The sequence below is a fragment of the Stigmatopora argus genome, chromosome 14 (assembly GCF_051989625.1).
Source record: "Stigmatopora argus isolate UIUO_Sarg chromosome 14, RoL_Sarg_1.0, whole genome shotgun sequence".
NCBI classification, from domain to species: Eukaryota; Metazoa; Chordata; class Actinopteri; order Syngnathiformes; family Syngnathidae; genus Stigmatopora; species Stigmatopora argus.
The window spans coordinates 6,584,782-6,603,066 of NC_135400.1; the positions used below are offsets into that span (position 1 = coordinate 6,584,782).

The 18,285-nt window shown below is 38.1% G+C and overlaps 1 protein-coding gene and 1 long non-coding RNA gene across 2 annotated transcripts; one reads left to right on the forward strand and one right to left on the reverse strand.

The window, feature by feature from the left end:
* Window positions 1-227: 227 nt before the first annotated feature.
* recql5 (RecQ helicase-like 5) lies at window positions 228-17,960 on the reverse strand. The gene is made up of 19 exons (XM_077618991.1): window positions 17,793-17,960; window positions 17,504-17,625; window positions 16,911-17,432; window positions 16,674-16,770; window positions 14,685-14,796; window positions 14,458-14,620; window positions 14,292-14,374; window positions 9,191-9,403; window positions 9,033-9,123; window positions 5,900-5,936; window positions 5,747-5,805; window positions 5,466-5,536; window positions 5,279-5,372; window positions 5,036-5,188; window positions 3,476-4,014; window positions 3,304-3,346; window positions 3,022-3,237; window positions 1,416-1,488; window positions 228-1,138 (listed from the first exon to the last, which is right to left on the reverse strand). Exons 1-19 carry the CDS (start codon window positions 17,899-17,901, stop codon window positions 1,035-1,037), a joined length of 2,901 nt encoding a protein of 966 aa, XP_077475117.1. The 5' UTR covers window positions 17,902-17,960; the 3' UTR covers window positions 228-1,034.
* Window positions 10,763-14,271, forward strand: LOC144088527 (uncharacterized). The gene is made up of 3 exons (XR_013304893.1): window positions 10,763-11,014; window positions 13,327-13,445; window positions 13,516-14,271. It is a non-coding gene; the product is annotated as an uncharacterized LOC144088527 (long non-coding RNA).
* Window positions 17,961-18,285: the final 325 nt, after the last annotated feature.

Here is an 18,285-nt window from a genome sequence, read left to right on the forward strand (position 1 = left end):
CACCCGATTCACTTTTAAGAAAATGATTGCTGTAGTGTTTTTTTTAAATCTTTCTGGATGTCTGTGTACAGAAGACAAGCCATAAGATGACTTGCAGATATGAAGCGTCCACAAAAGTAGAAGTGATGATTTGAAAATGTTAACACTGGTAGGAATGCGTAGAAAAAGTGTTGCACATTATTTTAATTATGGTGTTCAAAATCAGTAATTGATAATGATGACATAGGTAGGGATTTTGCGATTTTATTTTCTGAAGACCAAAATCTTAGCCCTTTACATGAACCTGCACTTCAAAGATTCAACAGGATTCCAAATTAACAGGAAAAACAGTATATCAAGTATTATAAAATTTGATTCAATGCTTTTCGATAAAGGGTAAATAACCAGGCATCTTTGAAGGCAGCACAACGGGAGGTGACGTCACCCATTAGTTTACAGCGCCGGCAGCATTTTCTCTTTTCTCAAATGATCCTCTCAAACATAAGCTATACAACAGTAATGTACGGTCCAAATGAAAACATTAGGCTTTATAAACAATCAAAAATAACGTGAAATGCATCACTGACTAATGAATATGTAAAGCCCACAACAGTGATGCTCCAAAATCAAAAACCCATTTCCAAAGCCAAATATCCCTTAAAAACAAACAAACATTAGCAATAAAAGCATAGAACATCTTTCATTGGATGACCAATTGTTCAACTCACTGAGTAAATGGTGACTGCCAACTCTCCCATTCACATTTGTCAATGGCAACGGATGAGTCAACAGTACTCTGAGAATTCCCCTGCTCATTAACAGTGAAAAAATAGCAGCAGTAAACAAATATAACTCTAAACACATTCTATACAATTCGACATTTTCATCGATTTGTTAATTGCAGGCATGTAGCGTATTGCTTGCATCTTTAAAGATCAGGTCCGTAAACCTATTGTCAGCGAGTGCACGCGCTGAAATCTAAGCCGGCGTAAACAAGACAAGGTTGACGCTAGAAAAACTACGCTGAATCTTCCAAATCCTTCAAACTGTCCTGGTCAATGCCGTTGGGGTCTTTTAAGATGCTTCCAGTCCGCTTCACTCTCGCAGCGTTTGACCTTGCAGAAGAACTGCTTGATGAGTTTCTTGGCCTCTGCTTTCACTGTGGTTCAAGCAGGAGGAAGCAAACTTATTACAAAGTATTTTTCCAAGTTACTTGCTCATATTAAACATTCAGAGGAAACGGCAATAACTGAGTTAACTGTTTTGCATTTTTACATGAAGTTTCATTGCACACACCATCGTAACCCCAAATGTCTCAATTACACTACATTACAATTATTACATTCGTTTTGTGGTTTAACATGCAAGAAAAAAAAAATTGAGATGGGATCATATTAACTAAAACTAAACCAAAGATTTCCATGTATTTGTCTCACCTTGTCCCTTTCCAAGATCTCTCCCCTCTGCAAGAAGGTGCGATAAATAGCGAGCGAAGGACTTGAACAGCGCCTACAAAAAAGGGTGTTATGATACCAGGCTTCTTACACGTTTCAACAAGTAAAATTTAAGTCTCTTATAATCACTTAACACAGAATTCTATGCCAGAAATATGGAAATTGCCCAGCGAAGCTCAGCAAAAAAATAAGTTAACTCCTAAAATGTCAGAACATTTTACAGACAATTGCACGCAATGCATCACAATTTAAAATAGAAGTTTATAAAGTACCTCGTGTGATTGAGAAAAATTGTCCAGTTTGATAAATATTTTTAGTTTCATAACAATCCTAACCTCCGGACTACGTCATCGGTAAACATGATTTATTCAATCTTGAACTAAGAAAATGTGAAATGCAGTTTTACTGTAGGCAGCGCTAAAACGTGGTTTAAGCACGGAGTATAAATTTAACAGGCCTTTGTGAAATTGAATTTAGGACAGCTGGCACCAACTGTCAAATATCTTTTCTGTCTCAAATCACCATTACAGGGTAAATGTGAGTATATTGTGGGTTGCGTTATAGTGCATTCCCATCGTCTAGTGACGAGATGGAGCTGTAGTAGCAGTAACAGGGGAGGTATTCTTCATCCACTAGATAGAGCTGTAGTAGTGGGTTGTGGTAAAGATTCACTAGGTGGAGCTGTAGTAGTAGTGGGTTGTAGTAAAGATTCACTAGATGGCGCTGTAGTAGTAGTAGTGGTAGTAATAGTAGTGGTAGTAATAGTAGTGGTAGTAGTAGTAGTAATAGTAGTAGTAATAGTAGTGGTAGTAGTAGTAGTAATAGTAGTAGTAATAGTAGTGGTAGTAGTAGTAATAATAGTAGTGGTAGTAGTAGTAGTAGCAATAGGGGGTTGTGTTATACATCCACTAGATGGAACTTTAGTAGTAGTAGTAATAGTAGTGGTAGTAGCAGTAGTAATGGGGGTTGTGTTATACATCCACTAGATGGAACTTTAGCAGTAGTAGTAGTAGTAGTAGTAGTAGTAGTAGTAGTGGTGGTCAGAGTAGTAGTAGTAGTCGTATTAAGCACTACTACTACTAGGGGGTTGTGTTCTACATCCACTAGATGGAACTTTAGTAGTAGTAGTAGTAGTCGGAGTAGTAGTCGTAATAAGTACTACTACTAGGGGGTTGTGTACTACATCCACTGGATGGAACTTTAGTAGTAGTAGTAGTTAGTAGTAGTCGTAATAAGTACTATTACTAGGGGGTTGTGTTATACATCCACTAGATGGAACTTTAGTTGTACTAGTAGTAATAAGTAGTTATAGGGGGTTGTGTTTTACATCCACTAGATGGAACTTTAGTAGTAGTAGTAGTAATAGTAGTGATCAGGGGCCGTGTTATACATCAACTACATCGAGCTGTGCTACAGGGAATTTCATAATATTAACCAATATTGATGCATATTTAAGGCGCACTAGTCTTAGTTGTAGTTGTAAATATTTTAATTCAATGCTTTTTAAAGCTTTTTAAGGACCCATGGGAACCCTGGATAAAGTAATTCAGCTTGGGCTCCCCCTGGGGAAACTGGACACATCTCCCACCTTTGTAGCAAACTTCCCACTAGTGTAAAACGGGTCCAGGTATCGGACCACCACATCAGCTGCCTCTTTCAGCGTCACAGCTGTCTTTGGGTCGTCCACCACTTTCGCGGCTGTCTGGCCCGTGGGGGGCTTGAACGTTAGTCTGCTCTCATTGTCTTCCACCAAGCGACCTCGCTTTGGCGGAGGATGCTCTCGTTTGGCTTCCAGAGTACACGGCTGCTGGGAAAATTGAGGTTAGTCATAGAGCGGGAAATCAAAAACTAAAGTCCGATGGTGTTGTACCTCTTCTGGTTCAGCTGAGGGGTTGTCTTCTGTTGGGTTGTGTCTGAGTGGAAAATGAAATTGATGCTATTAGTGCAAGTGGAGCCATTGATTGGTATAAAAAGTACTCCAAGAGAATTGATGGAATGTTACCAATCCACCAGTTGTTAGTACAAGATTGAATATGTCTTACTCCCTGGTAGAACATGGATTCAGTTTTGACGTGTGCCGATCCATCACTGCTTCAACATTGTCGTCCTCGATGACAATGATTGCCGACTCTGTTTCTTTTATCATTGGTTCCACCACACCGCCATCAGATTCGAGACTTACAGGAGAGTGCTGAGCACTGCATGTCGCTTCTTCCTCTTGGCATAGGATTCCGTCATCTATTTCCTGGCTTTGGTTCATTGTTGTCTTCTTGACAAAATACTGAGAAATGCAGCGAGAGCTTTTTGCAGCTTCCTCCAACTTCTGCTGCTTCTTGTTCACGATTGTCCTTTTCTTAGTTGGGCTGATCGAAGAAGCAGACCAGGTAATGGCGTTTGCTCTTGCTCTGATGGATGACGTCACAGTCGTAGGCATTATTGAACATTTTTCGACTGGCTCCTGTTGAATGCTGACTAAACTGCTGCTTGGTGTTCCCTCTTTGGAAGTCTTCAGCAGATCTTTTGCAACTTGGTGCGGGTTGGACGAACCACTCTGGCCTGCTCCAACTCGCTTTCGCTTCATCTGAAAAATGATGAGTAACAAAAGGTGAATATTCCATTCACGGAGAACTCTCCAATATGGAGTTACAAGCTCACTTATGGACTCTTTAACCCCTTGACGCCTATCTTTACATTCAACAAATATACATAAATTATTTATAGCAATACATAAGTCCATAAAATAGTATTAATGTAATGAATTTACATATAGCAACATTGAAAAACAGTTAAAAATGTACAATAAGATAAACCAAAAAAAAAAAAATATTAATTGATGCAATAAGGAATTAATTATCAAATTTATATTTAGATTTTTTTAAAAATAGTTTTTGTACATTTTGTATATTTCTCTTCATTTGTACAAAATTTCCTTTTGATTTTTTTTAATTTAGCATTTTCCAATTTTAGTATAGCATATAACAAAATTGAAAAATACAATTAAAAATGTAAAATAAGATAAACAAAAAATAAATATTAATTGATGCAATAAGGAATTAATTATCAAATTTATATTTAGAATTTTTTAAAATAGTTTTTGTATATTTTGTATATTTCTCTTCATTTGTACAAAATTTCCTTTTGATTTTTTTATTTATTTATCATTTTCCAATTTTAGTTTGCAACTTGATGTTCTATATTTTATATCATTATGGACATGTACTTATGTTTCTCCCAAAGCCTTTGAGATATATCAAATTTCCCTGTGAATGACAATATATTTTATTCTCGTTTATCAAAGCAGCCCCATTAAATGCAGATATATATTAAAGCATTATAAAATCAAACTGTTGATATACCCCACTATGATCGCACTTTCCAAAACAGTTAAATTTACACTATGACTTCCAGATATACAGACACATTTGGCGAAAACTCTCTATAACTTCATCAAACAAAAAGCAAGTCATAACTTTCTCCTGCCTGACAAACAAAGACCATAATCTTTCCATTGAGACCCAACGCTACCTCACTTTTTGAGAGCCGATAGTTAATCAACCAAAGTCTTAAGTATAAATTCTAGCATGTAAAATGTGTCAACTCACGGAGTAGATCTGGGATGCTGGTTTGAATCCATGCAAACCCTCCGAAATGGTAGTAGACGTGGAAGTGGTCTCTTCTTGTTTTAGCACCGCCTGACTACCAATAGTGCTCTTGTCCCCCTCTGCTTCAGCATGTGCTTTCTTCAACTCGGCTACCTTGATGAAAAGATGGTCAAAAGACTATTGTCAGTCTGGTGCAAACCTTATTTAACCGAGCAACATCAGTGTCACAGAATTAGACAGAACCTTCTTTAACACTGCAGCTTTGTACAAGTTGGAAGACTTGCTTTTCTTGAACACTTCATGCTCAATATCCACAGCTTCAGACAGATTATCACAGCTGTGAGAATACAAACAGAGTTATTGTTTTAAAAACACACTTATTTCTAATCTAATCTTATCTAAAAATGTCAGGCATGTGTCTTTGCATTACCCAAATGGTTCGTCTTCCCTCTGGTGGCCATATAATGCCTCTTGCAAAAGTGTCAAGCAGTGCTCTCTGGACTGAAAAACAATTTATGTGGTTGCAAAAAAGCAAAGTTGAGATCTTACCAACAACAGAATTAAAAAAAATAGTGTTATTGAATTTAAAACAGCATTCAGAATCAACTTTTTCAGGTTTACAGCATTTTAACAACTCGTGACCTGGGTTACTGAATTTCAGGGACTATACTAATTAATGTCATACCAGTGAGGAATGTGTTTGCGTCATACCTTCACTGGCAGCTTTGGTATCCTTTGACTGCTTGCGTCTTTTAGTGGGCAGTTTGCATCTTCAAGACGATTACCAGGAAAGAGGAAAAAGAGCCTGCTTGTAATAATATTACCCAAATATTTTTCTCACTAAAAAGGTACTCAAGATTTTACCTGGGGGAATGAAGCCATCCTTCTCACTGTGAACTCCCTAAAGAGGAAAAAATAATCATGCAAAATTAAAAACAATCATCACTGTTGGGCAGAAACTTCCTGTGCTTAAATTGGAGTGATTTAACTTATTAACCTATTTAACTCCCTACTATTTGTAAGTATCTGTCAATTTCTTTTTTTACAAAAACTCACTGCTCTGAAATGTATGTTTCAAGCTCAGAAAGACTTGACATGTCAAACAATGTTGAGAAATTGTCATTTCTACTTTTTTATGTAGACCATCTAAAACAGTGGTCTCCAAATTATACCAGAGGGTGCAAGATTTAATTCCAACTAAACAAGACAGCATCTTTTCCCCAATCTGCTGTCTTCCAACTGCAATTAGTTGATCGCATCTTTTCCCCAATCTGCTGTCTTACAACTGCAATTAGTTGATCACAGTCAGGTGTTGCTGTTTTTAGCAGAAACCTCATTGGTTAAACTCTGTGCTAGATCACTTGGAACCAAAACCAGGTCCCCCAATTGCCCTTGAGGATCGGTTTGGGGACCCCTGATTTAAAGTAAGTGCAACAGAAATACATAATTTCAGTAATATTTTGACATAAGAGTGCCCCGACATACGAGGAATTTGAGATCCGAGTAAAATTCCGAGCAAATATTTACCTTGAGATACGAGCATTTGAGACAGCCAATTGGCCAGGCCGCGAGAGGCTACTTATGATTTCCCTGCACTGTCTCTCTCGCCGCATCTCCCTCGTGCAAAGATCTTTACAAGCACTGGGGGGAGCGTTGCATTTTTCCATGCATTTTTTGTTTTGCGCATTAGTCAATGCAGAATTAAGGGAAACACCATGAATCCAAAGCAAACCGATGCAATGAAGGGTAGTGCAAAGAAAAGGCGTATGATGACAATCGATATTAAGCAGGCAATAATCGAAAAGCATGAGTAGTATATGTGGAATACATTAACCCCTTTGCCTTGGTTATTGCACAGGAAAGTTTATATTTGGTGTAACGTAAGATTAAAACGTTTTTTAAGTGTGTGCATAGGAATCTAAGTTCATAAGCTCGTATCTCAAGGTACATGCTGTACAAAAATGAAATACAGGATGGCAGGCTGGAACTTCATTTTTAGCTTCTCATGAGTCACACCCATTACTTTGTCATTTTAAGGGCATTTTTTAATTCTGTCAGCTAAAAAAAGCTTTTTTAAACCAATATATGGTGGGATAATGTGGCTCATATACAACATTCATTCATTTTCTGTACCGCTTATCCTCACAAGGGTGGCTCGCGGGGGGTGCTGGAGCCTATCCCAACTGACGGGGGACACTAGCTAGCCAATCGCAGAGAACAAGGAGAAATTTAGAGTGTTCAACCAGCCTATGCTGCATATTTTTTTAATTGAATTGTATTGAATGCTTTTATTGTCATCATACATGTATGAGATTTAAAGCTTTCACCACAAAGTGCACAAATAAGAACAACAAACAAACAGACAAATTAATAAATAATGTTTTTTGGGTGGGGGTGGGCGATGTGGGGGGAAACCGGAGTTCCCGGACAAAACCCCAAAACCCTTGGGAGAACATGCAAACTCCCCACAGGAAGGTCCGGAACTGGGAACTAACCCTCAATCTCAGAACTGTGAGGCCGACACACTAACCAGTCGCCCTCCGAGCCCAAAGAAATCTAATTAAGCAATTTTTGGAGGAAAAAAATGGATACATGTGCTACGTTTAGAAAGTAAAATAACTTATGACAACTCACAAAGTGATGTCACTCTCTTAAAAAGCATATTAAAGCTTTAGTAGCAAATTGTTTTGGATGATGTCAAATAGAATCAAGCTAGAAGGTTCAAGATTGTCCGGAAATGTTGACGACAGCGGAAAAGAAAACAGGTAACTTCTTTTTACAAAGCTGTTCTTGACTGATTGTAATTTCTCAAAAATTTCAAACTGGAAGAGTTATGCTTTGACGACATGACAGACTGTCTGATGATATCTATATTTTTAAATTAAGGGGAGTATGTACTTGTGTGGCAAAGCTGTGCCCACAGCAGTGAAAAATGTTTAGACCAGCTCCAGTTGCTGAGGAGTATTTTTTTTTAACCTCTGTTAACCAGATGGACTCACTTAAGGGAGTCACAGACGCCAACAGCTGCTGAAAACGTGTTCGGTATAAACACATATACACAGATAATTCCAGTAAGGCCAACATCTCTATTGGCCCACAGCAAATGATGAGGAAAATCATTGAATATGGCCTACATTGCACTTCTCTGCTTTAATAATAAATGGAGGTATTAACTTAATCAGCACCTCAAAACCTGAGAACATGTTAAAACAAAGGTATAAAACTGTAGACCTTTTTAGTAGCGTAAATATAAGTATAGTGGTCCCTCTGCTTAAGAAATTAATTCATTCCAGAAGTGGTTTCGTAATTTGGATTTTCTGTCCTAGAAGCATATTTTTGCATTGAATTAGCGTAATACCTTCCACGATCTTTAATATTTCCCCCTAAATCCTTTACAAATTATAAAAGCATACTAATTTTGTATGAAATATGTCATGTCTGCAAAAAGGATAAGAAAATTATTTTTTAAGCCATTAAAATGAATAAGAAATGCAAAGGGGGGGCCCGGTGGCGCGAGTGGTTAGCGTGTCGGCCTCACAGTTCTGTTGTCCTGGGTTCAAATCCAGGTCACGTCCACCTGTGTGGAGTTTGCATGTTCTCCCCAAGCCTGCGTGGGTTTCCTCCCACATTCCAAAAACATGCATGGTAGGCAGATTGGACACTCTAAATTGCCCCTCGATATGGGTTGGTTGGGGGGGTTCATGTTTTTTTGTCTGCTTGTGCCCTGCTATCGGCTGGCCACCGATTCAGGGTGTCCCCCGCCTCTGGCCCGGAGACAGCTGGGATTGGCTCCAGCACCCCCCCCCGCGATCCTAATGAGGATAAAGCGGTTCAGAAAATGCGTTGAGATGAGAAGAAATGCAAAGATAATTTCCAATGAGGTGGAATTGCGAGTGCCAGCTGAGTAAACGTACAAACGCAAGACATGAGATCGGGTCAAATTTCCGATGATGTGATCAGATCGGGGACAAACCAAGTTTAGATGAAACATAATTACCTTCCTTAAGGTCATCTGCTTTTTGAAGAGATCAGAGAATTCCTTTTTCCTTTTGGAACCATCGTCATTGTCGTCTTCGTCCTCGTCGTACCTGTGAAGAGACGATACTAATCATACGAGGCAAACGCGGCAAATCAATATCCCAATCATTAACCTGCCTCTCAAAGCCGTAGCCCTTCCTTCCTCCTGCATAAAGTTCCGGGTCGAAACCAAATGGTTTTGGTGCTTCTTTTCTATATACCGCAATGCTGGTGTTTTGTACCGCCTCCAACTGTGAACGCACACCTTTTGGATTGGAACAATAGTCGCAAGCACCTGCGCAGTTCGGTGGTCGGTCACCAAAAAACTTGGAAATGGTGGCGTGGCGGCAACTAAAGGGAAGACACAGAATGTATTGACAAGTTATGTATATTTCCATTCTATCATCCTGGCACTCATTGAAGAGCATTTTTGGATTCAAATTACCAGACATTTCGGAATATGTCACAACAATGTATAAATCGCACAAGCCGAACAATGCACAATGAAGATGAAAGAATACAGTAATCCCTCGAATATCACAGTTAATGTGGAGCAGGGATGGCCGCGATAATCACACAGCGAAGTAGGGCAACATTTGTAAAGATCACTGCCTACATTTACATGCACAAAAGTTCTCTTACAAAATCATGAGTGGATGCACTGTTTTCATGCATATTCAGAAATATTCATCTGATTAGAATTTGCATGTTCAGGGATCACATTATGGTTGAAACATGTTATTTTGACATGCACAGATTGACCGATATACCAGAAATAATAGTAGAAGATTAGCGTTATTTTGTGTATCTTTCCTATTTTTCTCCTGTCAGGTCTTTCAACCATTGTAAGATCTTGCAATATCTCCAGCAACATGTGCTTCTCGCATACAGAAAGCTCAAAACAAGTTGTTTTTTTTCCTAAAATGCTACAAACAAATAATGTGAATAGATAATACTATTGTGCCCAAATTTTCCTATCAGCTACACGAAAAATCAAACTAATGGGATTATCTAGTCAACAACAGTCTTTTTGGGCAAGACCAACAACAACAAAACTCAAATTAACTATAGTAAATCTTATGCAATTAAAAAAAAGTCCTAAATTAAGAAAATGTATTTATCGCCCATGCCAACATGGGACAATGCAGTGCTGTAATATGTATAAATTTAAAACAGAAACAGTACATGACAGTCTGCTGCTTCCAATTATATTCATTTTTAAATGCGGACTTTGTTTTCTTCCCATCCGACATGACATTCCGTTCTAAAGTGGGAGTAACAATTGAAAACTGAGATTAGCGCCATCTACATAGTTTGACTTTAGTTGTTGAACTTTGTGAGGAATTTATGAAACTTCCATTAAAATTCCCTCAAATGCCACATTGACAGCGGAAGAATTGTCTTATAAACATGTTATTCATGTCTTTGCATTTTCTAAGACACATACATATAACTTCTCTATAAAAATTGCTGCCTGCCTTCATGTTTTCCACCTAAAATTCCTATACTATAAAGAGAACAGGCATCAAACCTACGAGTTTGAGCTTGTATTACGTAACAGGCTGTATACACGCACACAAGCGCGCACATAAACAAAGGCGGCACTGGAATCTACTTTAACAACATGTGGACTGCTTCGTAGGGAAGACGGACGCTGTTGAGGGAGCCATGAGAAGGGGGGTGGGACATTTCCATAAAAGAGGTGGGGAGAGCGAAGCACACAAAAAGACTCTTTGCTGTGGACCGAATGCTTTGGAAGGAAAAAAAATGGAATATGTAGACTACTATTCGCGCGACAAACTAAAGACAAGTAAGACCTAAATTCTGTGTATTTCTTTCTTACAGATTATCATCAGTGTTTTAAGAATTATATCTCAGTATGAGGGCCAAATCTATTTTGCATCTGTGGAACTCTGGATGACGTACTGCTCATTCTGGCAAATAAAAATAACACGTATGCAGGTAAGCGTAAACAAAGGGACACAGAGAATTCCATACATTTAAGTTGGGTGCTCAATACCATTTTGTCGATGTCAGTCTGGACTATTTTTTATGGTTCAAAATGAGCATAAAATGTGGCAACCACAATTCTGACTTTCAGGGGTTAATTCTAATTATATTTTATTTAGTTGTTTTTTTTGCTGTTGTTGCTTTTTGACCAAGGATTGCCCAGGATATAACTCAATCCAAAGTAAATACTTTGCTCATATGCAGTAATTTGTCTTCAAATTGAATATTTTATGTAGGGCTGCAATAATTTTATAACATTTTCTAGAGTTTACAATTTGACACATTTCTACTTTAAAAAAAAAAAAAATTTAATTGTTTTAAACATTAGTGTATGTGTATGTGTATGTGTATGTGTATGTGTATATGTATATGTGTATGTGTATGTGTATATGTATGTGTATGTGTATATGTATATGTATATATATATATATATATATATATATATATATATATATATATATATATATATATATATATATATATACTTCAGCAACACGCTTATTTATTTATATATTTATTCATGTATTTATTTATTAACTTACTTATTACCTATCTATTCATATCTAAAATGTATTTTCTTGTATTTGCATACTCACCCTCTTGCTACTGTGACAACGAAATTTCCCGAATACGGGATGAATAAAATTATCCAATCCAATTTCATCTTGTCGGGTTGGAAAGACAGATTGACAAAATATCCTTTTTAAGATTCATACATATTTTTCTTACATTTGAAAATTTGATATTAACTCGAAACCTTTTGCTAGTTTAAATGAGTTTGTCACTAGTAGGCGTCCAATCAATAAATTAATCATCTTCTGAACCACTTATCGTCACAAGGGTCACAGGGGTGGTGGAGCCTATCCCATCTGAATTAGGGTACCAGGCAGGGGACACCTGGGAATTAGTGGGCAGCCAATCGCAGGGCAAGAGGAGACGAACAACCATTCATGGTAGTTGGCATGCAATCAATTAAAATTGGGAGGCTCGTCATTCGCTTTCAACCATGCCAGTTCAACTCATTGGACATCTTTCGGTGGCAACGATGTGAAACAATCACCAATTTTAAACTGGCTCATTTGAAGTTTGACTTACAAAAGTGACTGCAATCAAATCACAAATCACATTGATGATAAACTTCAACTTTGTCTATGACAAACACATCCATCCTCTTTAGGGTGTACATATCGGTTACTATTTAGTAAACTAGGTGAGGACAACACTGAGAATTACCATGGCCCTTTTATCTGTATGACAAACAGGTTAATAAGCTGTCTGGGACTCACAAAAATCATCACATTCCATTTTTTTTTTTCAATATAAAGGCAGGGAAGGGAAGTAGCACATTTTTCGGAAAACAAGGTCCACAGTCAATGAAATCTCGCATCTTATGCATGAAACTGACAAAAATTCTACACGATCAATTTTTACTATTCTTTTTTTTTAATCACTAATTATCCTCTTCACGGTGGTTTGCATTAATAAACATGAGTTAGTAAATGATAAACTAGGTCAGGACAACACCCTGAGAACAGGTTTGTATGATGTCCTGGACTTACAAGAATCCTCTCACATTCCCTTTCTTAAAAATATTTTGGCAAAGAAAGGAAGTAGCACATTTTTGGACTACAAGATCCACAGTAAATAAAATAATTTATTTTATAGGCACATTAGTGCATCCATGTATTCTGTATTTGTCATTTGTTCTTCTTTTAACATTGTATTTCTTATTTTGATTTATTTTATTCTCTACAGGAGCATATTTTTCGGACTGTAAATTGGATTTTTTTTCATAGTTTGGCTGCGGCTGCGACGTTTTTTTTATATTTTTTTTCTCTGACCACTGACAGCCTGTTGTGTTTTTAGTCTTTAGTTATCTAAAAGAAAAATAATAATAATCGGACATAGTCTTTGTCACCAAAGCCTATGTCCGATTATTATTATTTTTCATGTTATTGTTGTGTTAACAGATGCCTAATTCGCCAGTTCTCTATTTTACTATTCTTTGACATGTTTTTGTTCTTGTTTTCTGATCAAATTAAAAATATATATATTAAAAAAGGATCTTTATACTCCAGTGCGACTTAAATTTCCGCTTCATTGTGTGTTGTTTGGCTGGTGCAATTTATATACGGAAAAATACGGTATGCTCTAGCAAAATAATTTTGAGGTCGTTATGGCCCCCCCCAAAAAAATCGTGTAAACAAGCTATTTTTCTTTATTCTTTGAGCACCAAAAAACAGTACTGATTGTTATCTCATTAGGATGGACTCCAAAAATGAAGCACTGAATCTTCTAAATAAGATTTGGGCCAAGCTGCAGGATTTACCCAATGCCAGCCCTGTCGAAATAGGAGGTTTCTTCATCCTCTTAACATTCATCCGTGAGTCTTTTCTCTCCGGTGTGAACATCTGAATTTTGCTCGATCTTATTGTTTATTTGCTCCCCTACAGTGGTGGTCTTTGGTACAGCCCTTCTGACCTGCACACCATTCTTGCGCTATTGTACCTGCTGCTGCCGCAAGCGCAAAAGGAGGCAGACATCTGAAGCAATATAATGCATTCATGCATTTTCTAACTTACCAATCCTCATTAACATCAAATAAACTACACAACCAACTAAAAGAGAACAAAGGGGTTTTCCAAGACATGGAGAATCTGATTCTGTGATTGTACTTGCCATGAAAATGTGGTCAAGCAAAGGTGTGCCCAATAGGGTGGAGTAGGCCAAGCCCTTTAAGTGGTAGTAACAGTGATGTCCTGACTCACTGACACACCTTTTGAAGCTGATGAACAACATTCCTTGACCCAGTTTACGAAAACAAAAATAGCTCTTCTGATTTCAGGACAAACAACCAAATCATATTCAATCGTGTGAACACAAATGGAACACATGGAAAAATACAACATGTCGATACTATAACTGAACATGTTTTTTTCCAGAGCAAAATGAACATAGTACTATTTTTACTGCCTGCTTTAACTTCATACGTGAATAAGGAATGATATTCACTGAAATGAGGTATTGTTGGAGAGTATCAGTAAACCGTAAAACTATACACACTGAATGGTGAGATCTTCCTCCGCTATACAAAGAAGGAAATCAACGCAATTATTTTCCAACCAGGCCTTTCCTAAACTATTAGATATAAAGCCAATGTACCAACAGGTTTTATGCAAGGAATAAGGCAATAAAGAAATAGAATCTCATGTGTAATGTCTTGACTTACCTCTCCTGTTCACAAAAACGCACCATTGCGCCAAAGTCCGTAAGGGCTGATTTATCTGATTCCTTTACATAGTTCCGTTTTTGCTGCAGTCAAAAATAGGAAATATGATTGGTGCTAAAATTAACATTAATAACAAACTTTGTGAATTAGATGATTTTTTACTGACCGTTCTATTTAGGATCTCTTTATTGATGAAAAACATTATTTGCTGTTTGTCTTTCTGGGAGTAGTAAATGCGACAAAGGGATGGCAAACCGTCTCTTCCTGCTCGCCCAGATTCTTGATAGTAGCTTGCCATTGATTTTGCAAGGTTCCAATGAGCCACAAATCTGTGGAAATGATGGAAACATTAATACATATCTTTAAAAAAGTATTGCAGATATAATCCCTTACCTTACATTAGCCTTGTCTACACCCATACCAAAACTGATGGTCGCCACAATGACAGGCACTTTCCCACTCATCCAGTCGCTCTGTGCTTCTGTACGATCTCCTGTCCTCAGACCTGCAGAATTACAAAAAAATAAAAAGTAAGGCCTAAGCCAGGGGTGCTCAATAGTTAGAATTTGTGAGCTACCAGTTGATCGCCAGGGTACTCACTATTGGTTGATATCGCACGAAAATAACATTTGATCCTGTCTGTTGTTTTGCTTAGCTCGGCCATTATGAATTTCCGCATGTCCGCAGTCAGCGAGCGCATGAATCGAGAGTATTTTTCCTACTGCTAACATACATTTTGATATACCTTGCAATAGAGTAATGCAGTAGTTCTTGACCTGGGTTTGATCGAACCCTAGGGGTTCAGTGAGTTGGTCTCAGGGGTTTGGTGGAGCCTCTACCGCAGAGGTCAAGACACATCCACTCATCATGTCTATTCACGATAACATCAACCGCTTGACTTTTTCACCAGCTCCATCCATGGTCATGTAACATTGCTTGGCCAATCAGTGCTGTGAGGAATTTATATACAGTGGTACCTCGACCTACGATCAGCTCTACCTACGAAAATTTCGATCGAATAATTCGCCCGCGATACGATCAAAATTTCGAGATGTGACCAAGACGGGTGGCCATGACATGAGAGGCTGTTTATCATTGTAGCGCACTGCCTTTTTTGCCACATCTCTTTCGTGTATAACAGATATCTACAAGCACTGAACAATTTATTCAGACGAGTTTCGACCAGGAAACGCACAACGCGCATGCGAAGGCAAAAAGAGGGCTTTCTGGGTAATGAAGTATACTCGTGCACACAACACCGATAGGCAATGGCATCCTTTCTCAGAATAAAACTTCATTACCCACAATAAATACGTGGGTAAGCTCACCTGTTATTCTTTCCTTAGCCTTAGCTCCCGCGATCGCTCATTCAAGACTACTTCTCGTTGGCAAGTGGTCGTGCGTTATCCTATTATGAGGACATTTGTGTGCATCATTTTCGGAATATTTTGAAGGGAATACAACAGCAAACAGCCCATCGATAGCGAACGTGAGGGTGGAGGCGTGGCAAACCACTAACCCGAAAAACGAAGGTAAAAAAAGATTAAAACAAAATTAGAATTCAGTTTTGTGTAAAGTTATATTAAACGTATGTTTGAGTGTGTCTATATATTAATCCAAGTTAATTTAAATTTGTTTGTTTGTTTACGAGTGCGTTGTGGATAAAGTCCTCCTGAACACCCCCCTCCCCCGCTTCCGTGTATGTCGCTGTCTCTACCCTCCGCAAAATGCGTCTAATTTTACTTCTATTGAACACATTGTATTAGTATTAAACCACTACTTATGTGTTACTTTGTTAATAGATGGTGAATTAGAAGAAATAAAACATTTTTTCCAATCCAATATCCTGTTTTTGGTGTTTTTTCAGAGGGTTGGAACGAATTAATTTGTTTTTAATTAATTTCAATGGGAAACGTTCACTCAAGTTACGAAAAGCTCGACATACGATCTCAGTCCCGGAACGGATTAAGATCGTATGTCAAGGTACCACTGTATATATTTTATTTTACACTAAAATAGGCTTTAGAGAATGCGCATATGAATTTGTTGGGGTTCGGTGAATACGCATATGAAACTGGTGGGGTTCGGTGAATGCGCATATGAAATTAGTGGGGTTCGTTAGCTCCAACAAGTTTAAGAACCACTGGTCTAATGCGAGGTATATCAACATAAATAAATGCTTAGCTTTTTCCGGTGCCTGGACAAAAGGTAGCTTGCGGGAGGCTGACTTCTTGAAAAGTAAATCTTGTAACCAAAAAGTTTGAACACCCCTGGCCTAAGCAATTTGTTAACAGTTATTCCGTGCCTCGCACATTGGTACAAGACATACTAACCACCATGATAAGGCTTTGCAAGGACACCACACCTAGTAAACATGCTTACCGGCATGATAAGGCTTTGCAAGGACACCAAGCCTGGTAAGCTGATCGGCTACATTTTCACAGGCATCCCTGGTCCGACAATACACAATCCCACAACCCTGTCAAAAAACACAGAAATCTGGGTTATGTTATACTAAGTTTCCTACCTCAGACAACTATGCTTTCCCATAAAGAAAAATAATGAGGATGCTCAAGCTTAAATAGTCAAATGTAGGTTTCAAAATGACAGTTTACCAACCTGTCCATTGGAGCCACCAACAAGAGTCATTGCCTTTTGAATAAAAGTATACAAGTGAACAAAAGGGTTTGGAAGAACTTCACTGAATATGACATCATAGTGCAAATTGTGGCGAAAAACGGGTATAGTGAAAGTCAGTGGATTATGCAGGTTTAGGGACTGAGCGATGTCCTCTTGGACATTTTTAGGTGCTGTCGCAGTGAGCGCTAAGCAGGGAATCCCAGAGAAGCAGGTACGCAAGTCACCCAGTTTGAGGTAGTCTGGTCTGAAATCATGACCCCATTGGGAGACACAGTGAGCCTCATCCACAGCCAGGTAAGACAGCAGGCCTCGGGAGAACAAGTCATTCAAGTAAGGCCGGAATGATTGAGAAGCAACTGTCTCTGGTGTGATGTAGAGAAGTTTGAGCTTTGGGCTTCTACTCTTCAGATCAGCGAGAATCATACGACGCTCGGCCACTGCAAGTTTTGAGTTGATAGAGCAAGCAGGAATGCTTAGATCTCTCAAGTGTTCCACTTGGTCCTGAAGGAACAGCAACACATTTAATGGCAAACCACGTAAGATCTAAAGGTGGATGGTAGAACCAAACTAACCTGAATAAGAGCAATTAAGGGGGAAATAACCAGAGTGATTCCTTTAGCCAGGACAGCAGGCAGTTGATAACACAGAGACTTTCCTGCCCCAGTAGGCATACAAACAAACACATCCCTGTCACCTGCAAGAAGGCGCACGTTAGTCATTCTAACAAACCTGACAAAAATGTAATATCCATCTTCAAAAGGTGGCGAACAATGCACTTTCTTTTTTGTTGTATAAGGACTAGTAGGTATGTCACAAATGGCAGCAATAAAGACACATCGGCAAATTCGCCCATGAACTTACCGCTGATAACTGCTTTGACAACATTTTCCTGCACTTCAGATCGGAAGCCATCAAAACCAAAATGGGTTTTCAATGCTTCTTTTAAAGTTGTTGCACCTGGATCCTCCATTGGCAGTAAAAAAAATTAAAAAAAAAAGATGCAGCGTCGCATGATGATTGCGTCATCGGGTGACGCTCGAGCCATTAATATGTTTTCGATTTTGTGGTAAAGGGTTTATTTATCCCAGTTGAAATATATTATTTGTACCCAAAAAATAAATAATAATTATTTAGGGTTATTGCATTTCGATTTTAAATTATATTTTTTGACGAATGTAAAGAAATTAAATTTAAATGACCAGCCTAGTTACATTTCAATTCTGTTTAAATATAACATGGTCACAAATAAAAATAAATGTCGAAATTTTTATCTATGCCAACTTCTTGTTTAATGTGGTAGTCCCTGATCAAGTTTGTCAACTTCATACTAACCAGTATCCTGAATGTTATATTT

What these genes read in the sequence shown, in the direction of transcription:
- recql5 (XM_077618991.1), bottom strand. Translation starts at nt 17,901, where the DNA reads ATGGAGGATCCAGGTGCAACAACTTTAAAAGAAGCATTGAAAACCCAT. An exon ending in CCTTAATTGCTCTTATTCAG is followed by an intron (nt 17,433 to 17,503) that starts GTTAGTTTGGTT and finishes CTGTTCCTTCAG; the next exon opens with GACCAAGTGGAACACTTGAG. An exon ending in AGCAGATGACCTTAAGGAAG is followed by an intron (nt 5,937 to 9,032) that starts GTAATTATGTTT and finishes TTTCCTCTTTAG; the next exon opens with GGAGTTCACAGTGAGAAGGA.